Consider the following 24,468-nt stretch of genomic DNA (forward strand, 5'->3'; position numbering starts at 1 on the left):
TTGACCACAAAGATTACAAGTCTGTGAGGTTGACCACAAAGATTACAAGTCTGTGAGGTTGACCACAGTGATTACAAGTCTGTGAGGTTGACCACAGAGATTACAAGTCTGTGAGGTTGACCACAAAGATTACAAGTCTGTGAGGTTGACCACAGAGATTACAAGTCTGTGAGGTTGACCACAAAGATTACAAGTCTGTGAGGTTGACCACAGTGATTACAAGTCTGTGAGGTTGACCACAGAGATTACAAGTCTGTGAGGTTGACCACAGTGATTACAAGTCTGTGAGGTTGACCACAGAGATTACAAGTCTGTGAGGTTGACCACAGAGATTACAAGTCTGTGAGGTTGACCACAGTGATTACAAGTCTGTGAGGTTGACCACAAAGATTACAAGTCTGTGAGGTTGACCACAAAGATTACAAGTCTGTGAGGTTGACCACAGTGATTACAAGTCTGTGAGGTTGACCACAGTGATTACAAGTCTGTGAGGTTGACCACAAAGATTACAAGTCTGTGAGGTTGACCACAGAGATTACAAGTCTGTGAGGTTGACCACAGTGATTACAAGTCTGTGAGGTTGACCACAGTGATTACAAGTCTGTGAGGTTGACCACAAAGATTACAAGTCTGTGAGGTTGACCACAGTGATTACAAGTCTGTGAGGTTGACCACAGTGATTACAAGTCTGTGAGGTTGACCACAAAGATTACAAGTCTGTGAGGTTGACCACAAAGATTACAAGTCTGTGAGGTTGACCACAGAGATTACAAGTCTGTGAGGTTGACCACAGGATTACAAGTCTGTGAGGTTAGTTACAAGTCTGTGAGGTTGACCACAGTGATTACAAGTCTGTGAGGTTGACCACAGAGATTACAAGTCTGTGAGGTTGACCACAGTGATTACAAGTCTGTGAGGTTGACCACCAGATTACAAGTCTGTGAGGTTGACCACAGAGATTACAAGTCTGTGAGGTTGACCACAAGATTACAAGTCTGTGAGGTTGACCACAGTGATTACAAGTCTGTGAGGTTGACCACAGAGATTACAAGTCTGTGAGGTTGACCACAAAGATTACAAGTCTGTGAGGTTGACCACAGTGATTACAAGTCTGTGAGGTTGACCACAGTGATTACAAGTCTGTGAGGTTGACCACAAAGATTACAAGTCTGTGAGGTTGACCACAAAGATTACAAGTCTGTGAGGTTGACCACAAAGATTACAAGTCTGTGAGGTTGACCACAAGATTACAAGTCTGTGAGGTTGACCACAGTGATTACAAGTCTGTGAGGTTGACCACAAAGATTACAAGTCTGTGAGGTTGACCACAAGATTACAAGTCTGTGAGGTTGACCACAAGATTACAAGTCTGTGAGGTTGACCACAAAGATTACAAGTCTGTGAGGTTGACCACAAAGATTACAAGTCTGTGAGGTTGACCACAAAGATTACAAGTCTGTGAGGTTGACCACAGTGATTACAAGTCTGTGTGAGGTTGACCACAGTGATTACAAGTCTGTGAGGTTGACCACAGTGATTACAAGTCTGTGAGGTTGACCACAGAGATTACAAGTCTGTGAGGTTGACCACAGAGATTACAAGTCTGTGAGGTTGACCACAGTGATTACAAGTCTGTGAGGTTGACCACAGTGATTACAAGTCTGTGAGGTTGACCACAAGATTACAAGTCTGTGAGGTTGACCACAGTACAGATTACAAGTCTGTGAGGTTGACCACAAAGATTACAAGTCTGTGAGGTTGACCACAGAGATTACAAGTCTGTGAGGTTGACCACAGTGATTACAAGTCTGTGAGGTTGACCACAGTGATTACAAGTCTGTGAGGTTGACCACAAAGATTACAAGTCTGTGAGGTTGACCACAAAGATTACAAGTCTGTGAGGTTAGTCTGTGAGGTTGACCACAGAGATTACAAGTCTGTGAGGTTGACCACAGAGATTACAAGTCTGTGAGGTTGACCACAAAGATTACAAGTCTGTGAGGTTGACCACAGAGATTACAAGTCTGTGAGGTTGACCACAGTGATTACAAGTCTGTGAGGTTGACCACAGAGATTACAAGTCTGTGAGGTTGACCACAGTGATTACAAGTCTGTGAGGTTGACCACAGTGATTACAAGTCTGTGAGGTTGACCACAGAGATTACAAGTCTGTGAGGTTGACCACAGAGATTACAAGTCTGTGAGGTTGACCACAGAGATTACAAGTCTGTGAGGTTGACCACAGTGATTACAAGTCTGTGAGGTTGACCACAGAGATTACAAGTCTGTGAGGTTGACCACAGTGATTACAAGTCTGTGAGGTTGACCACAAGATTACAAGTCTGTGAGGTTGACCACAGTGATTACAAGTCTGTGAGGTTGACCACAGAGATTACAAGTCTGTGAGGTTGACCACAGTGATTACAAGTCTGTGAGGTTGACCACAAAGATTACAAGTCTGTGAGGTTGACCACAGAGATTACAAGTCTGTGAGGTTGACCACAGAGATTACAAGTCTGTGAGGTTGACCACAAAGATTACAAGTCTGTGAGGTTGACCACAGAGATTACAAGTCTGTGAGGTTGACCACAGAGATTACAAGTCTGTGAGGTTGACCACAAAGATTACAAGTCTATGAGGTTGACCACAGAGATTACAAGTCTGTGAGGTTGACCACAGTGATTACAAGTCTGTGAGGTTGACCAGAGATTACAAGTCTGTGAGGTTGACCACAGAGATTACAAGTCTGTGAGGTTGACCACAGAGATTACAAGTCTGTGAGGTTGACCACAGTGATTACAAGTCTGTGAGGTTGACCACAGTGATTACAAGTCTGTGAGGTTGACCACAGAGATTACAAGTCTGTGAGGTTGACCACAGTGATTACAAGTCTGTGAGGTTGACCACAAAGATTACAAGTCTGTGAGGTTGACCACAGAGATTACAAGTCTGTGAGGTTGACCACAGTGATTACAAGTCTGTGAGGTTGACCACAAAGATTACAAGTCTGTGAGGTTGACCACAAAGATTACAAGTCTGTGAGGTTGACCACAGAGATTACAAGTCTGTGAGGTTGACCACCATTACAAGATTACAAGTCTGTGAGGTTGACCACAGTGATTACAAGTCTGTGAGGTTGACCACAGTGATTACAAGTCTGTGAGGTTGACCACAAAGATTACAAGTCTGTGAGGTTGACCACAGTGATTACAAGTCTGTGAGGTTGACCACAGTGATTACAAGTCTGTGAGGTTGACCACAAAGATTACAAGTCTGTGAGGTTGACCACAAAGATTACAAGTCTGTGAGTTGACCACAAAGATTACAAGTCTGTGAGGTTGACCACAAAGATTACAAGTCTGTGAGGTTGACCACAAAGATTACAAGTCTGTGAGGTTGACCACAGTGATTACAAGTCTGTGAGGTTGACCACAAAGATTACAAGTCTGTGAGGTTGACCACAGAGATTACAAGTCTGTGAGGTTGACCACAGAGATTACAAGTCTGTGAGGTTGACCACAGTGATTACAAGTCTGTGAGGTTGACCACAAAGATTACAAGTCTGTGAGGTTGACCACAGTGATTACAAGTTTGTGAGGTTGACCACAAAGATTACAAGTCTGTGAGGTTGACCACAAAGATTACAAGTCTGTGAGGTTGACCACAAAGATTACAAGTCTGTGAGGTTGACCACAGTGATTACAAGTCTGTGAGGTTGACCACAGAGATTACAAGTCTGTGAGGTTGACCACAAAGATTACAAGTCTGTGAGGTTGACCACAAAGATTACAAGTCTGTGAGGTTGACCACAGAGATTACAAGTCTGTGAGGTTGACCACAGTGATTACAAGTCTGTGAGGTTGACCACAAAGATTACAAGTCTGTGAGGTTGACCACAGAGATTACAAGTCTGTGAGGTTGACCACAGAGATTACAAGTCTGTGAGGTTGACCACAAAGATTACAAGTCTGTGAGGTTGACCACAGTGATTACAAGTCTGTGAGGTTGACCACAGTGATTACAAGTCTGTGAGGTTGACCACAAAGATTACAAGTCTGTGAGGTTGACCACAGTGATTACAAGTCTGTGAGGTTGACCACAAAGATTACAAGTCTGTGAGGTTGACCACAAAGATTACAAGTCTGTGAGGTTGACCACAGAGATTACAAGTCTGTGAGGTTGACCACAGAGATTACAAGTCTGTGAGGTTGACCACAGAGATTACAAGAGGTTGACCACAAAGATTACAAGTCTGTGAGGTTGACCACAAAGATTACAAGTCTGTGAGGTTGACCACAAAGATTACAAGTCTGTGAGGTTGACCACAAAGTGATTACAAGTCTGTGAGGTTGACCACAAAGATTACAAGTCTGTGAGGTTGACCACAGTGATTACAAGTCTGTGAGGTTGACCACAAAGATTACAAGTCTGTGAGGTTGACCACAAAGATTACAAGTCTGTGAGGTTGACCACAGAGATTACAAGTCTGTGAGGTTGACCACAAAGATTACAAGTTGACCACTGTGATTACAAGTCTGTGAGGTTGATTACAAGTCTGTGAGTTGACCACAAAGATTACAAGTCTGTGAGGTTGACCACAGTGATTACAAGTCTGTGAGGTTGACCACAAAGATTACAAGTCTGTGAGGTTGACCACAGAGATTACAAGTCTGTGAGGTTGACCACAAAGATTACAAGTCTGTGAGGTTGACCACAAAGATTACAAGTCTGTGAGGTTGACCACAGAGATTACAAGTCTGTGAGGTTGACCACAAAGATTACAAGTCTGTGAGGTTGACCACAAAGATTACAAGTCTGTGAGGTTGACCACAGAGATTACAAGTCTGTGAGGTTGACCACAGTGATTACAAGTCTGTGAGGTTGACCACAAAGATTACAAGTCTGTGAGGTTGACCACAAAGATTACAAGTCTGTGAGGTTGACCACAAAGATTACAAGTCTGTGAGGTTGACCACAAAGATTACAAGTCTGTGAGGTTGACCACAGAGATTACAAGTCTGTGAGGTTGACCACAGAGATTACAAGTCTGTGAGGTTGACCACAGAGATACAAGTCTGTGAGGTTGACCACAGAGATTACAAGTCTGTGAGGTTGACCACAGAGATTACAAGTCTGTGAGGTTGACCACAGAGATTACAAGTCTGTGATGTTGACCACAGTGATTACAAGTCTGTGAGGTTGACCACAGAGATTACAAGTCTGTGAGGTTGACCACAGAGATTACAAGTCTGTGAGGTTGACCACAAAGATTACAAGTCTGTGAGGTTGACCACAAAGATTACAAGTCTGTGAGGTTGACCACAAAGATTACAAGTCTGTGAGGTTGACCACAAAGATTACAAGTCTGGAGTTGACACGATATACAGTCTGTGAGTGACCACAAGATTACACGTCTATGATGTTGACCACAGAGATTACAAGTCTGTGAGGTTGACCACACAAGAGGTTGACCACAAGATTACAAGTCTGTGAGGTTCACCACAAAGATTACAAGTCTGTGAGGTTGACCACAAAGATTACAAGTCTGTGAGGTTGACCACAGAGATTACAAGTCTGTGAGGTTGACCACAGAGATTACAAGTCTGTGAGGTTGACCACAACGATTACAAGTCTGCGAGGTTGACCACAACGATTACAAGTCTGTGAGGTCGACCACAAAGATTACACGTCTATGATGTTGACCACAGAGATTACAAGTCTGTGAGGTTGACCACAAAGATTACAAGTCTGTGAGGTTCACCACAAAGATTACAAGTCTGTGAGGTTGACCACAGAGATTACAAGTCTATGAGGTTGACCACAACGATTACAAGTCTGCGAGGTTGACCACAACAATTACAAGTCTGGGAGGTTGACCACAACGATTACAAGTCTGCGAGGTTGACCACAACGATTACAAGTCTATGAGGTAACACCTTTAATTGATCATCTGTAAGTTAACATACCTGTGTTTCTTATACTGTTCCTGGCCAACAGGGGGTGATGGAGGAATGTCCGTATTGGCGATACTGTCCAAAAGAAACAACAAAATTGGTACAATCTCAGAAATAAGCATTCTGTATTTCAGACACTTCAAAGCCATATATTTTGGCAGTCAAGTTTTTCTCATTTTCATTGAAAAAAAAAAAAAAAAAACTCCCAGAAATTTAAACTCAGTATATCAAAATTTTGCAATCAAAGCATATATACATTTCCCATTCCACTGATGAAACTTCCCCAAACTTTTTTTATGTCCTGAAAAATCATTACAACATCCACCACCACAAATAACCTGCTGTACATATACTGGCTACAATTATTACACTGGGAAACTTCCACGCTACCATAGCATTAGTTTATACCTACCATGTATTAATTTATACCTACAATGTATTAGTTTATACCTACCATGTATTAGTTTATACCTACCATGCATGTATTGTATGATTACCGTAAAAACTTGTATAATTTGCGCACCAGTGTAATTTGCGCAGGTACTTTTTAGGGCTGAAAATGCTGAAAAAATCTACTATCAGTATATTTTGCGCATCAAAAATTTTGGGAAAAAACGATGTCCAGGGAGTCCCAAAATCGATGTATAAAGGTGACAATTTCAATGCAAAATATTCCCCTAAAATGCTTGACAATTTGCACAAAGAAGTGTTGTATTAAGAGAAAATACCATATTAAAACCGCATCATGTTTGTTTACTTTTATTGGCCACCTTAACCTGAAACTAAAATATCTTGCAGATGTCTAAAACATCGGCGGTCCGGTCCGCCGTACTCCGTGCACATGTCAATGTTTTGAGATATTACACATGAATAGTAATCAGGAACATTTAAAAAGATTTGAATCTATTTGTTTAAAATTGTCACAATAAGTAATTGGTGTGTTTGAGATCATTAACAATCAACAACAATCGGCTAGCGGATACGTATGTTAGCTTGCAACAATCACATTGCTAGTAAACTCACTACCTGTACGGTACCAGATCCAAGCTGATGGCTAATAATATTTATCAATACGGTTGAATATGTCACTAACCTTGTAGCTTGTTAATTCTGCAGTAATAAAATTGCAAACCACTTATTAAAAGTCCTAATTATAGGTCAGTTTAGGCAACTTATAAATTCCACGCGTGTTTTGACTTTTTGCACACGGCCTACAGCTGGGCCCTACGTAAGGTTTCATGTGCAAAGCTGATGGCTAATTATATTTATCAATACGGTTGAATATGTCACTAACCTTGTTGCTTGTTAATTCTGCAGTAATAAAATTGCAAACCACTTATTAAAAGTCCTAAATATAGTTCAGTTTAGGCATCTTATAAATCCCACGTGTGTTTTGACTTTTTGCACACGGCCTGCAGCTGGGGTATACGTATGTTTGTGTATACACACACACACTCTCTACAGACTTTCTCTACAGTCTCTCCCCTAAAAAAATACAGGTAAACTAGATTGACCCGGCCAAAGTCACTGATTGTGGCTGTCCCATTATACTACGAGGTGCACAGGGTATACATCGCTTGCTGTCAGTAGAAGCCATGCTCTCAGTCAGTCGCCATTGAATTCTCAGGGCAAATAGAAACAAGACAATGTGATCATAACTTAACACTTTAATTAGCCTTAGATAATCCACATTAATAGGTGAGGCATTGTTTTTACAATCTTTAATACCTTTTATTATGTAAAATGGCTACCATACACAGAGCGGTACCTCAACATTCACAGATCGTCAGTCCCTCAGAATGGACAGATTTTTCCCCCGTAAAATTTTTAAATCTCCTCTATCAATATAATTTGCGCACCCCCAACTTCAAATTTTATTTTTGCACAGAAAAAGTGTGCAAATTACACAAGTTTTTACGGTACCTCTGAACACGTGAAGGCTGACCTTTGATCCCAACTACCGTGACCTTTGACCAAGAAAGCCTCTGGGTTTTTTCTTTTTTTTTAAAACTTTCCAGTACCTTTAAAATTATCATTATATGTGCTGTGCTCACATGTTCATTAATTTTGAACTTGTTGATGTCAGATTACAGAAAGAAGCTAAAATCAATTGACAAAGCATCTGATAATGAGATAACTAAAACCAGCTGGCATATTGTATATAACAGCATTAAAGCCTTCTGTGTAACTTTTATAAAAACAAACAGGAACATCTCAGTATACACAAACAGCAAGTATATGTAAGTGTAAGATTTCTTAGTGCATATTAACTATCAGACTTAATATTACTATTAAAACATTTCAGAACCAATGTAGCCTTGTGTCAAAATTATAGTGTATGTTGGTTATAAGTAGTGCAATTCCTCAGCAGTGTCGATAATATTGATATATTGGCTAGACAGGACTCGAAAGACAAGAGGCCCAAGGGGTAAAAGATAAAAGTTTTCTTATGATTCGCATATCTAAGTGAATAGTCGGGCAAAGGAAGGCTGAAGTCAGCAAAAATAGTGTTAATATATCCAGTATATATTTTTTATGAAACAGAAAAATGAAATTTGCCTTCAAAATCGCTCTGCATGCGAAAAATTTAATTTATATTTTTTTAATATAGGAATCCTAAATGTCCTCCCGGCTGGCTATGTCCATGTTGATACGTAACCTTGCTTTCAAACAGTTAGGCAAATTTTTTTTTTAGAACTGTGCTAAATAACACCGGGCTTTTACATACTTTTAATGGTCAAAACTTGACGAGGTAAGCAGAACTTGCATGATTATCATTTTGATATGTAAGGCCTTTTGGAAGGAAAATGAACGCATTTAGACTTTGTTTTCTTTGCCCGACTATTCACTGAATCATCTATATAATCTTAATTTGTTAGAGCAAAGGATGTGGATTATTCTGTTTTTTGTATTTTCTCACAATAGTTTCATTCATATTTGACAAAATCAACGCGTGAAAAGGTGTGTCCATCTACACTTAAATATTGATGGCAGTTAATGATTGTGTGGTATTTACAAGACAGTTAACTATTCCATTATATTTCAGTTACCCACATCTAGTGAATCAGTTACCCACATCTAGTGAATCAGTTACCCACATCTAGTGAATCAGTTACCCACATCTAGTGAATCAGTTACCCACATCAAGTGAATCAGTTACCCACATCTAGTGAATCAGTTACCCACATCAAGTGAATCAGTTACCCACATCTAGTGAATCAGTTACCCACATCAAGTGAATCAGTTACCCACATCTAGTGAATCAGTTACCCACATCAAGTGAATCAGTTACCCACATCTAGTGAATCAGTTACCCACATCTAGTAAATCAGTTAACCACTGACGAGATCACAACATGCATTCAGTTACCTTCCACATGGTCATATTTGCATGGCTATTTTCTTCTTTGATAGAGATTTACAGTTAAGCGCCACAATTCAAAATTTAGTTATTTTATATTATAAACACATGTTATTGACAGCACGGTCAGCTTTGCCCTACACACATGTAAACTGAGGCATGCCAAATCTGACCTAAATCACTGCCACCATTTTTGTAGAGCGTAACTACAGTTACACATACCTGGTTGGGTACAGTGGAAGTTGTTGAGAGAGTGACATTTAGAATCCTTGTTACAGTATCATTTAATGATAAACAATATTTTGCTATCTATATATGGGTAAAACATTAAAAACAAAGAACAAAGTTGTGTGTACACCAACAAATGTGTAAGATGTATAGTGTGTATCAGTGTTTTATAAAGTTACATCAAATATATAAACACAGTCTGCGACTTTAAGCACTATATAGTAAGATGCTTATGACTAGTACAGGCGGCCAAGCACTGATTGTAATGAACTAGTCCGCTTGTAGAACTAATATACGTACCCCGCCTGCTATACCTTTTGGCTGTGTACGAATTGGTCCCTATGTGTCGTAGTGGAGCACTGCCTCCTCTAGTTTTCTATACGTTTTTGTAGGTTTCCAATTATTTTATGCGTATACATGCATTTACATATCATTTTTGTCCAAAACAAACATAACTTCCATTCTTAATATCTATCATACTGCTCACAAAACGTGCAAATTCACAATTTATGGACTTGCTGTATACACTCCCTTCAGAAAGACCTTCATATGTATTATGTGAAAAAAATAATGCCTCGATGAGAATTTGATATTTTATGTGGTTCAGTTTTATTGCCTAGTAGGTAAGCAATATCAAACAAGTATGATAAATTGCAAACAAACGTTTTATAATGGTTTGCATAATCGTTACTCCATTAGCAGTAATAGGCACCAATTGTAGCTCTAAAGATGACACCATTTTCTGTCTAAATGTCTTTTGAGCTACAATATTGCAGCTAGTACGATTGGACTAGTGGCTCCCCGTTCGATTAATAACGTTGAATGCAACATTTTCAACATATATTGAGTGCATTCTTTATGCGATTATTTCAGTGCGGATGCATCATTTTGTGAGAATTTGTGTTCATGAAAGCATCACACTGCAATTTGGGTAAAAAATTGTAAACTTATCATGACTGAATTTGAAGTACTGAAGCAAAACGGCTGTATATTTAATTTGGACTAGTGATTAAATAGTTGGCCTAGAAAAATTTTGGGGTTTACTAGTGCAAATGACTAGCAGCGGAAAAAAATAGCGTCACAGACTGTAAACATTTACTCCCTTATATAATATACACATTAAGTACGCACTGCTAAGGATTAAACATGATCATGATCTATCGATGAATAGACTGTAAAACAAAGTGCACTCTTTTTCATAAACCAATGCAGTTTATGCAGAGTGTATTTTGCTATTACCACATTGATTTTAACGTTGACCAAACCTGAGTCTCGCGTCCAAAACTGACGGAATATGACATTTGATTAAGAACAGTTTATGTTGTGATCTCTTTCCTAGTTTTGGTCAATGATAGATTGTGACAATGATAGATTGTGACAATGATAGATTGTGACAATGATAGATTGTGTTACAACTGAAATTAAATGATGCTGTAATAGCTATCACCAGTAGTAACTATAATAATACTATTACACACTACAGAAGAGAATACAGCACACCACACTAGGACTACTGTATACAGCACTAGGAGGCAGCACACCACACTAGGACTACTGTACACAGCACTAGGGGGCAGCACACCACACTAGGACTACTGTATACAGCACTAGGAGGCAGCACACCACACTAGGACTACTGTACACAGCACTAGGGGGCAGCACACCACACTAGGACTACTGTACACAGCACTAGGAGGCAGCACATCACACTAGGACTACTGTATACAGCACTAGGAGGCAGCACACCACACTAGGACTACTGTACACAGCACTAGGGGGCAGCACACCACACTAGGACTACTGTATACAGCACTAGGAGGCAGCACACCACACTAGGACTACTGTACACAGCACTAGGGGGCAGCACACCACACTAGGACTACTGTACACAGCACTAGGAGGCAGCACACCACACTAGAACTACTGTATACAGCACTAGGAGGCAGCACACCACACTAGGACTACTGTATACAGCACTAGGGGGCAGCACACCACACTAGGACTACTGTACACAGCACTAGGAGGCAGCACATCACACTAGGACTACTGTACACAGCACTAGGGGGCAGCACACCACACTAGTACTACTGTATACAGCACTAGGAGGCAGCACACCACACTAGGACTACTGTATACAGCACTACGGGGGAGCACACCACACTAGGACTACTGTACACAGCACTAGGGGGGCAGCACACCACATTAGGACTACTGTACACAGCACTAGGGGGCAGCACACCACACTAGGACTACTGTACACAGCACTAGGGGCAGCACACCACACTAGGACTACTGTACACAGCACTAGAGGGCAGCACACCATATTAGGACTATCATACACAGTACTAGGGGCAGCACACCACACTAGGACTACTGTACACAGCACTAGGGGGCAGCACACCACATTAGGACTACTGTACACAGCACTAGGGGGCAGCACACCACACAAGGACTACTGTACACAGCACTAGGGGCAGCACACCACACCAGGACTACCGTACACAGCACTAGGGGCAGCACACCACACTAGGGCTACCGTACACAGCACTAGGGGGCAGCACACCACATTAGGACTACTGTACACAGTACTAGGGGGCAGCACACCACACTAGGACTACTGTACACAGTACTAGGGGGCAGCACACCACACTAGGACTACTGTACACAGCACTAGGGGGCAGCACACCACATTAGGACTACCGTACACAGTACTAGGGGGCAGCACACCACATTAGGACTACTGTACACAGCACTAGGGACAGCACACCACACTAGGACTACTGTACACAGCACTAGGGGGCAGCACACCACACTAGGACTACTGTACACAGTACTAGGGGGCAGCACACCACATTAGGACTACTGTACACAGCACTAGGGGGCAGCACACCACATTAGGACTACTGTACACAGTACTAGGGGCAGCACACCACACTAGGACTACTGTACACAGCACTAGGGGCAGCACACCACACTAGGACTACTGTACACAGTACTAGAGGCAGCACACCACAATAGGACTACTTTACACAGCACTAGGGGTAGCACACCACACTAGGACTACTGTACACAGTACTAGGGGGCAGCACACCACACTAGGACTACTGTACACAGTACTAGGGGGCGGCACACCACATTAGGACTACCGTACACAGTACTAGGGGGCAGCACACCACACTAGGACTACTGTACACAGTACTAGGGGCAGCACACCACACTAGGACTACTGTACACAGCACTAGGGGGCAGCACACCACATTAGGACTACCGTACACAGTACTAGGGGGCAGCACACCACATTAGGACTACTGTACACAGCATTAGGGACAGCACACCACTCTAGGACTACTGTACACAGCACTAGGGCAGCTAGGGCACTGTACACAGCACTAGGGGCAGCACACCACACTAGGACTATTGTACACAGCACTAGGGGCAGCACACCACACTAGGACTACTGTGTACAGCACTAGGGGGCAGCACACTAGGTTAGAAAAAAGTGCTTGATAAAAAGGGTGTGTTAAACAAAATATATGGAATGAGTTTCACCTCGTGGAAAGATCACCAGCCTGACAAGCACTTGGAGAAAGCTGGGCTTCAAGGTCATCATAATGTTTGTCAGGTTCACTAGATAGTAGATACAACATAAATCCGGGTCAAACCTATATACACATCTATCAAAAGCATCAAAACACAAAGTTAAAACAAAAACGTGACATACAGTTTAACAGGAAGGTATAGTTCTGCTATGCTAAAGCTGTTTTCAGCTAAATACTGATCACAGTCATAAAGTTAGTATATATAATGTTAATGGTGAGTTGGATGAGGATATTTATTAGTACATGGTATTAGAAAAGCTATGGCTAAATACAAACAGTTTCTGGGGATATGACACTTAAATCAAAATGTTTAAAATCGGTTCTATAGAAACAAGTAAAGAGAATATACTAAAATCATTCTGTTTCCCAGCAGCTCCTTTTAAAATGAAATTCTGTGTTACGTCTATCATATTGCGACATTCAATGAGGAGGAAACAGAGATTTATCAACCTCTGTTATTTTAAGACTGGGTTAACAGACTACACTGTTAAAGAGGATTCTAAGGTTTGATTGGTTTAACGTTAACAGCCAGGGTCATGTGACATTAACAACCAGGGTCGTTTAATGTTAACAGCCAGGGTCATGTAACATTAACAGCCAGGGTCATTTAACGTTAGCAGCCAGGGTCATGTAACATTAACAACCAGGGTCTTTTAATGTTAACAGCCAGGGTCATTTAACGTTAATAGCCAGGGTTATTTAATGTTAATAGCCAGGGTCATTTAACGTTACGGCCAGGGTCATTAAACGTTAACAGCCAAGGTCATTTAACGTTAATAGCCAGGGTCGTTAAATGTTAACAGCCAAGGTCATTTAACGTTAATAGCCAGGGTCGTTAAATGTTAACAGCCAGGGTCATTTAACGTTAACAGCCAGGGTTGTTTAATGTTAACAGCCAGGGTCATTTAACATTAACAGCCAGGTTCATTTAACATAAACAGCCAAGGTCATTTAACATTAACAGCCAGGGTCATTTAACGTAAACAGCCAGGGTCGTTAAATGTTAACAGCCAGGGTCATTTAACGTTAACAGTCAGGGTCATTTAATATTAACAGCCAGGGTCATTTAACGTTACGGCCAGGGTCATTAAACGTTAACAGCCAAGGTCATTTAACATTAACAGCCAGGGTTGTTTAATGTAAATAGCCAGGGTCATTTAATTTTTACAGCTAGTGTCATTAGACATTAACAGCCAGGGTCGTTAAAAGTTAACAGTCAGGGTCATTTAATATTAACAGCCAGGGTCATTTAACAATAACAGCCAGGGTCATTTAACATTAACAGCAAAGGTCATTTAACATTAACAGCCAGGGTCATTCATTTAACGTTAACAGCCAGGGTCATTTAATAATAACAGCCAGGGTCATTTAGCATTAACAGCAAAGGTCATTTAACATTAACAGCCAGGGTCATTTAACGTAAACAGCCAGGGTCATTTAATGTAAACAGCCAGGGTCATTAACGTAAACAGCCAGGGTCTTTAAAAGTTAACAGCCAGGGTCATTTAATGTTAACAGCCAGGGTCATATAACATTAACAGCCAGGGTCATTTAACATTAACAGCCAAAGTCATTTAATGTAAACAGCCAGGGTCATTTAAAGTTAACAGCCAGGGTCATTTAACATTAACAGCCAGGGGCATTTAATGTTAACAGCCAGGGACGTTTAACGTTAACAGCCAGGGTCCTTAAAAGTTAACAGCACGGGTCATTTAATGTTAACAGCCAAGATTGTTTAACGTTAACAGCCAGGGTTATTTAACATTAACAGTCAGGGTCATTTAACATTAACAGCCAAGGTCATTTAAAGTTAACAGCCAGGGTCATTTAATGTTAACAGCCAGGGTCATTTAATGTAAACAGCCAAGGTCGTTTAATGTGAACAGTCAGGGTCATTTAATGTTAACAGCTAGGGTTGGTTAATGTGAACAGTCAGGGTCATTTAATGTTAACAGCCAAATGTCATTTAACGTTAAGAGCCTGGGTTGTTTAATGTTAACAGTCAAGGTCGTTTAACATTAACAGCCAGGGTCTTTTAACGTTAACAGCATGGGTCGTTTAATGTGAACAGTCAGGGTCGTTTAACATTAACAGTCAGGGTCATTTAACGTTAACAGCCAGGGTCGTTTAACGTTAACAGCGAGGGTCGTTTAACATTAACAGCCAGGGTCATTTAAGGAAACCCTTTTGTTGCACATTTTATTTCGCTCCATGAAAACAATTTTCTCCCATACTGCACAGGGAAAAGATAACTCTATCTTACACAGTGGGGTGTAAGACAGCTCACAAGCACTAGAAAATTACTTATCTATACATGTGGCATAACTTGTCGATGACATCATCATTTTTGATGCATAACGATGTTTCAGAGCAAAAATACCAAGTCTATTTTTGGAAACTAGATTGACTGTGTACAAGTATTAATTATCAATATGTCATTTGCTTTCAAATGCACAAATTTGTTTTACTGAAAGACTTATTAGGAATATATATATCTTTTTATACAACAAACGTCATTCCACAGCACAACCACAACATATCAAATACAGTAAAACCCCTCTAACTCGAACCCCGATTCCTCAAATACCCCTATTCGTCGAACTGGTCGTACGGTCCCGACCGTGTCCCTATATAATCTATGTAACAACACCCCGGATAGCTCCAACAGCTATTCGTCTAATACCCCTCATTCCCCGAACAGAAATATATCCCTGTTTCATCAAATACATAGTACTTAACCATGTATTCGTCAAACATGTGTTCGGCCCTTGAGATTTTTTTTTACCTGTGTCACACCTGACTGCTCCGACCAACATGTATAATTGCTCACGACCTTGTGTGTTTAAAGGTGGCGTATCAAGCCTGTAGTTAATTACAGGATTAATGGTGTCATTAATACCTACCTACACGATCCAAAGTCGTTGTTTCACGTTAACTTTATTTGAACATTTAAGAAAAAGCATTAAATTATTGATGTTTCTCTCGTTATAATCTTTGCTGTAAATACGAAAATACGGAAGTTGTTGATCCGTGTTAAAAGAAAATACGCATTGTGAAATGTCAAAAGAGGCGGAAGATATTGCTGACGTCCGCCTAATTATAAGTTAATTCTTTTTAAATTTCTGTGTTGTTTCATTCGACATGCTAACACAATGTTATTTATCGAAAGAAGTTCATTTTATCAGTGCATTCCAAATCTTTTCCCGTATATTGTATTTTGTAACTTTACTCGTGAACACATGTACAAAATAGACATCTAAAGATATTGTTTCCTATGTCCGTAATTATGCTGGTTAATTTTGAGTTTGTATTTTGCAAATGTTTTAAATGATTTGTGATAACTAAATAATAGAAAATGTACTCTTTGTTTACCAATATGGATTGTACATTGACCTAGATGATGATTGCTTACTCTGCTGGGAATGACATTTTGATATAGGGCATTCTCAAGCATTTTCAAACACTCAATTCATGTTATACATATTTTTTTTCAACTTAATATTGCTATCAATAAAACTATGATAAAGAAATCCAAAATCCTGAAAGATAGGGTAATTAAAATGTCTATGCTGTGCATTGTTTGTCATAGTTTGAGATTGGATATTTTGATTGTTGATCGTGACCAACCTCGGATGAGACGAATACCACGTATTCCTTGAACTATTGACCTGGTCCCCTGCTGTTCGAGTTATAGGGGTTTTACTGTATACACAATATACACAGGTAGATAACAAACAGAAAAGGGTTGCTTACTCGGATTTCCGTTTGTTAAGTTTGCCGGAGCGCGGTGAGATGACAGCGTGTGTGTCAGTAATGTCGTCACTGCTCAGCTGCAACTCAGCTCGTAGGTAGGACACAGATTGTCCTTTATGGGCCAAGATAGCGTCTGAAAAACAACTAGTATACTAGTAAATCCAATTGGACATTTTTATATGACAAAAACACCAAAAGAACATCATAAAATGAACAAAAGATATATATTATGAAATCAAATTTACAACTTGAGTACTCAGCAGTTCTTTTTACGTTTCCTGAACTCTAAATTAGACATGCAAAACCAGCTTTAAAATCTCTGACATAAAGAATTCTAAGTTGAGAGGTTTATTTTCAAGACTAGGATTTACCGGTGCTGTCGACATGTTGATGAAGCGTGGAGAGATCGAGTGGAGGAATGAAGGGTTTGCGACAGTTTGACGGAGAATCATTAGGAGATCGGTTAGGAGAGCCACCATTGCGCCTAATCTCGGTGGCAGCCAGTTCTAGGAAGGCGACTCGTGGTTTGGGAATGCCACCGTTGACTAGAGCTGCCTCCTGTGTGGTGGCTGCGGCATTCTGTGTGGAGTTGTGGGGAACTGTCTCAATAACCACGTTGGTTCCTGTATCCTCTAACAGCTGATCTATGTCTTCATCAAAGTCTACTTCCTCCATGCTGTTACGATGCTTCCGTGTCGGTGAGCGACGGTTGGCAGGTCCAGCAGGCCTCTTAAACTGAAACACAAAGTCAGTCCTGACATACTAGATGATACTACAGTATGTGTATAAAGTACACTAGAGCAATGTCCCTCTCCATTTACTATTTAGCAGGTATATTTCGCGGGTATGTTTCCCGTGTACATTTCCCATGTACATTTTACGGGTGGACTATTTAGCGGGTACATTTCGTGAGTGGACTATTTTCACTTTATTTGTGTGTTTACTGAAATCCATGAATTCAAAACACCAGCAAAATAATGGCTTCATTATCGTATCATCATCAGGACTTTGTTTAATGTGTAACTTATCCAAAATGGCACCACACGCAAGTAATTCAACTCAAAATTAATTGCAAAGAAATTATTAATAACATTGCTATCATTAAAACTTAATCGATCTGTGAATACAGTATAACCCCTCTAACTTGAACCCAGATTCCTCGAATACCCCCTATTAGTCGACATGGATAATAATTCACGATTTGTGTCGTATCAAGCCTTTAGGTAATTAAGGGATTAACAGTGTCAGTATTACCTACATACAGTCGTTGATTGATGTTAACTTTATTTGATCATTTCAGAAAAGGCATTAAATGATCAATGTTTCTCTCATAATAATCTTTGCTGTGAATACGAAAATACAGAAGTTGTTGATCCATGTTAATAGAAAGTACATATTTTGAAATGACAAAAAAAGCGGAAGAAATAGCTAACGTCTGCCTACCTATATAAGTTCAATATTTTTTTAATTTGTATGTTGTTTTCATTCGACAGGCTAACACAGTGTTATTAATCGAAAGATGTAAATAATACAAAAATTTAATTGAGCAAAGTACAAATCACATTGATCCATGTTCCCGTATATTGTATATTTCCTTGTGAACACGTGTAATATACTGCTTTTACAAGGTAGAAATAGGCATTTGATTTACTTTCTCGTCAGCATTTTCAAACACTCATTTTATGGAATACATTTTTTTCCCCAACTTGATATTGCTATCAACTAGAATTATGTCAGTATGACATACATGAAAGCCGCTGCAACAACAAATTTTGATTGCTAATTCATCTTTAACAAATCTATCCTACAGATCTGATACAATGAAACACGTGTGTTGAATCTGCAACTGTTTGTGTTTGTTATTTCTGTCATTTAATTCAAGTTCATTCATGGGTGAATTATTTTAATTATTAAGAATTAGGAATTGTGGACAGTGCTCATATTTAGCTGAAGCTTATTTTCAACCAAATACGCCGATATCTGTTTCCATTTACACTGTTTAACTTCAAACCGGCATGGTCAACACGCTTTAATATACGGCTTGTCATTTCTGGCATGAATCGGCAAAGATATTTGTCATTGATGCACATCGTTTCTGCAGTCGTGGATTCTTGTTCAATACAATCATTACCTAAAACATCTGTGCAAGGCATTTACAGATTCAAATACAGTAAAACCCCTCTAACTCGAACCCGGATTCCTCGAATACCCCCTATTCGTCGAACTGGTCGTACAGTCCCGACCGTCTTCCTATATAATCTATGTAACAAAACCCCGGATATTTCGAACAGCTATTTGTCGAATACCCTTTATTCTTAGAACAGAAATATGTCCCCGTTTCATCAAATACATAGTATTTACCCATGTATTTGTCGAACAGGCGTTCGGCCCTTGAGATTTTTTTCCCTGTGTCACACCTGACTGCGCCGACCGACATGGACAATTGCTAACGATTTTGTGTTTAAACACTTGGTGTGTCAAGCCTTTAGGTAATTAAGGGATTAACAGTGTCATTATTACCTACCTACACGATGGCATGTCGTTGTTTGGTGCTAACTTTATTTGAATATTTCAGAAAAGGCATTAAGCTATTGATGTTTCTCTCGTAATAATCTTCGCAGTAAATGTGAAAATACGGAAGTTGTTGATCCGTGTTAATATAAAGTACGCATTGTGAAATGACAAAAGAGGCGGAAGATATTGCTGACGTCCGCCTAACTATAAAAGTTTATTTCTTAAAATTTCTTTGTTGGTTTCATTCAACAGGCTAACAACAATGTTATTTATCGAAAGATGTAAACGATATCAAATGATATATGCAAAGTACATTTTATCAGTACGTTCCGTATCTTTTCCCGTAAATTGTATTTTGTAACACGGTCATGTAACCCAACGTTACGCTTTTACTGAATAGACATCTATAGATATCATTTTTTATGTCCGTAAATATGCTGGTTCATAACTTTATTGTGAGTATGTATTTTGTAAATGTTTTAAATTATTTGTGATAATTAAATAATAGAAAATGTACTCCTTGTTGACCAATATGGATATTGTACATTAACCTAGATGACGAGCGTTACTCTGCTGTGAATGAAATTTGATTAAGGGCTTTCTCGTTAGCTTTTTCAAACCCTAAATTTTTGATATACTATTTTTTTTCAGCTTGATATTGCTATCATTAAAACACTTAAATAAAGAAATCCAAAATGCTGAAAGATAGGGTAATTAATTTACAAGAGGCCCATGGGCCTTAGCGGTCACCTGAGTTCAGACACAGAATGAAACAAAGACATGCATATAAACACTATAAATATATATTGGCCCATCAGGCCCTTGACGTCAGTCAGTGATTTTATAATTTTTTAATCTATGAAGATTATTTGGTTCCATCAAATCTGTGAATTCAGGAGAAAGATTTTTGAAATGTTATCCATTTTGACCCCTTTTGGCCCCACCCCTCTCGCCCCTGGGGGTCGGCCAGGACCAATATGGATATGATGTTAAATGCTATCTCAGGCTAATAATTCTAACCCAGATTGACTAATTTCCTATGAAAACTAAGCAAATAATGTTCCTAAATGTGTTTTCCTATATAAACTATAGTAAATTTGACCCCCTCCCTAGGGGAAAATCTGAGATCCCAGGGCCATGAAATTCACAAATTTTTGTAAAGGGCCTTAAGACCTTCCAATCTATCAAGAGTATCTGGTTCCATCAAATCTGTGAATTCAAAAAGAAGATTTTTGAAATTACCATTTTGACCCCTTTTGGCTCCGCCCCTCTGGCCCCTGGGGGTCAGCCATGACCAGTATGGATATGATGTTAAAATGCTATTTCAGGCTAATAATTCTAACCAAGTTTGACTAATTTCCAATGAAAAATAGGCAAATAATGTTCATAAATGTGTTTTTCCTATATAAACTAAAGTAAACTTGACCCCCTCCCCAGGGGGAAACATGAGACCCCAGGGTCATATTATTCACAATTTTTGTAAAGGACTTTAAGACCTTTCCATCTAAGCAGAGTATTTGATTCTACCAGTTCCAGAATTTCAGAAGAAGATTTTTGAAGTTTTAGCCAATTTGACCGGTTTTGGAACCGCCCCTAAGGCCCCTGGGGATCAGTCATGGAAAATTTGGTAATAAGATTCAATGGCCATCACATAGGGATAATTCTGACTACAATTGACTAATTTCCTATTATAATGACTAAATAATGCTCAAAAATGTGTTTTCCATATATAAACTTATATATAGTAAACTTAACCCCCTCCCTAGGGGGAAACCTGAGACCCAAGGGTCATATAATTCACAATTTTCATAAAACACCTTAAGACCTGTCCATCTATGAAGAGTATTTGATTCTACCATTTCCAGTATTTAAGAAGAAGATTTTTAAAGTTTTAGCCTATTTGCCCCTTTTGGCCCCGCCCCTCTGCCCCGAGGGGGTTGACCAGGACCAATATAGATATGATATTAAAATGTTATCTCATGCTTATAATTCTAAACAAGTTTGACTCATTTCGTATTAAAATTGAGCAAAAAATGCTCATAAATGTGTTTTCACTATATAAACTATAGTAAACTTGACCCCCTCCCCAGGGGGAAACGTGAGACCCCAGGGTCATATAATTCACAATTTTGGTTAAGGACCTCAAGACCTTTCCATCTATGAAGAGTATGTGATTCTACCATTTCCAGAATTTCAGAAGAAGATTTTTGAAGATATAGCCTATTTGACCCCTTTTGACCCCGCCCCTAAGGCCCCTGGGGGTCAGTCATGGAAAATTGGTTAATAGGATTCAATGGCAATCTCATACTGATAATTCTGACAATATTTGACTCATTTCCTATTACAAATGATCAAATAATACTCAAAAATGTGTTTTCCCTATATAAACTATAGTAAACTTAACCCCCTCCCCAAGGGGAAACCTGAGACCCCAGGGTCATATAATTCACATTTTTTGTAAAGGACCTTATGACCTTTCTATCTATGAAGAGTATTTAATTCCATCACATCTGTGAGTGGAGAAGAAGATTTTTGAAATTTTAGTCAATTTTACCCCTTTTGGCCCCTCCCATAGCTCCCTGGGGGGTGGGGACCATATAATTCACAATCTTGATTGGCCTTATGCCTTAGAAGCAACGAAAATGTAAATTGTTTACGGACATACGACGCACGACGGACAACGCACGACGGACAACGCACGACGGACAAAAGGCGATTAGAATAGGTCACTTGAGACTTCGTCTCAGGTGACCTAAAAATGTCATTGCCATGCATTGTTTATCATAGTTTGAGACCGAATCCATATTGACCTGGTCCCCTGCTGTTCGAGTTATAGGGGTTTTACTGTATGTTTATTTGTGAACGTAACGTACCTGTAGTTCAAGATCAGTTGGAGAAACCATGCTTTACTTTTCGGCTGCCATGTTTTGTTGATGCAGTCAGTATAATATGATTAGCCGCAAAGTTTCGTATTTTACTCTGGATACCAAAATACTTGCTACGGTGTTTTAATGCAGTTAATACTTGCATTAATCTCTAAAATACTACAAGACTATCGTCGTATCAATAGCAATACCGATCAAATTCCCAAACACGACCCAGTGTGAAAATATGAAAGCATGGCTTCAACCCGACGCCAAGGTACTGCCAGCGACCAAAACTAGGTCATCGTTTGAAGCCACATACCGACCGGGAGCATACTAATAATACAGAACAAGAGGCCCAAAGGGCCTTAACAGTCATCTGACTACCTTGGCAATAGTAAAATTAATTATATATGGTGTCACTTTGTCAGGACCATGTCAGGATCATTTTCAATTTCTTTCAACAAATTTTATTTCAAACAAGAGGCCCAAGGGCCTTAACATATAGGAAATTAATTAGATATAGTGTCATGGTAGCCATCTTCGATTTGTGATCAACCAGAGATGTAACAATACTTTGTCGGGACCATGTCAGGATCATTTCATGCAAGTTTCAGCCAAATCGCACCGGTGGAACTTGATAAGAAGTTCAAAATGTGTTTTCAAGATGGCGGCTGTGGCAGCCGTCTTGGATTTCAGATCAACCCGAAAAATAACAACACTTTATTAGGACCAAGTGAGGATCATTTCATGCAAGTTTCAACCAAATCGCACTGGTAAAACTTGATAAGAAGTTCGAAACATGTTTTCAAGATGGCGGCTGTGGCGGCCATCTTGGATTTCGGATCAACCCGAAAAATAACAACACTTTGTGAGGACCATATCAGGATCATTTCATGCAAGCTTCAGCCAAATCGCACCGTTAGAACTTGAGAAGAAGTTCAAAATGTGTTTTCAAGATGGCGGCTGTAGCGGCCATCTTGGATTTCGGATTGACTCGAAAAATAACAACACTTTGTCGGGACCATGTCAGGATCATTTCATGCAAGTTTCAGTCAAATTACACCGGTAGAACTTGAGAAGAAGTTCAAAATGTGAAAAGTTAAGCACGGCGGACGGCGCACGGCGGACGGCGACGGACGAAACATGATGACTATAGGTCATCCTGACCCTTCGGGTCAGATGACCTAACAAGAGGCCCATGGGCCTTAACGGTCATCTGACTATTAGTACAATACAACATAGTCGTTTAAAGATTTTAGCCTATTTGACCTCTGTGACCTTGATTGAAGGTCAAGGTAATTCATTTGAACAAACTTGGTAGCCCTTCATCCCAGCATGCTACCAGCATGCCACATGCTCAATATCAGTACCCTGGGCCTTCTGGTTCTTGAGAAGACGTCATTTAAAGATTTTAGTCTATTTGCCGCCCGTGACCTTAAATGAAGATCAAGGTCATTCATTTGAATAAACTTGATAGCCCTTCATCCAAGCATGCTACATGCCCAATATCAGTACCCTGGGCCTTCTGGTTCTTAAGAAGAAGTCATTTAAAGATTTTAGCCTATTTGACCCCTGTGACCTTGAATGAAGATCAAGGTCATTCATTTGAACAAACTTGGTAGCCCTTTATCCCAGCATGCCACAGGCCTAATATCAGGTCTCTAGGCCTCTTAGTTATTCACAAGAAGTTGTTTAAAGGATTTTAGCCTATTTGACCCCTGTGACCTTGAATGAAGGTCAAGGTCATTTATTTGAACAAACTTGGTAGCCCTTCATCCCAGCATCCTACAGGGCAAATATCAGTACCCTGGGCCTTCTGGTTCTTGAGAAGAAGTTGTTTAAAGATTTTAGCCTTTTTGACCCCTGTGACCTTGAATGAAGGTCAAGGTCATTCATTTGAACAAACTTGGTAGCCCTCCATCCCAGCAACCTACAGGCCAAATATGAGTACCCTGGGCCTTCCGGTTATTGAGAAGAAGTCGTTTGAATAAAAAGTTTACGCACGGCGCACGGCGCACGGCGGACGGCGCACGACGACGGACGGTGCATGATGACAATAGGTCATCCTGACCCTTCTGGTCAGATGACCTAAAAATGCCTCACGAGAACCCCATTTCTATTTTTGAACTTCAAAAATATCAAGTAATGATTATAATAATAATATGAACAGGTTGGTGACATGCCATTGACATG

The 24,468-nt window shown here is 39.9% G+C and overlaps 1 protein-coding gene across 1 annotated transcript in view; it reads right to left on the minus strand.

The window, feature by feature from the left end:
- The window catches only part of LOC138324474 (protein FAM13A-like), a 223,752-nt gene that overhangs the window by 100,626 nt on the left and 98,658 nt on the right, over nucleotides 1-24,468 (minus strand). The window contains 4 exon segments of the mRNA XM_069269538.1: nucleotides 5,967-6,029; nucleotides 13,092-13,169; nucleotides 16,895-17,027; nucleotides 17,266-17,629. Of these exon segments, the coding sequence (XP_069125639.1) occupies nucleotides 5,967-6,029; nucleotides 13,092-13,169; nucleotides 16,895-17,027; nucleotides 17,266-17,629 (638 nt within the window).

The sequence above is a fragment of the Argopecten irradians genome, chromosome 5, assembly GCF_041381155.1.
Source record: "Argopecten irradians isolate NY chromosome 5, Ai_NY, whole genome shotgun sequence".
In the NCBI taxonomy this organism is placed as follows: Eukaryota; Metazoa; Mollusca; class Bivalvia; order Pectinida; family Pectinidae; genus Argopecten; species Argopecten irradians.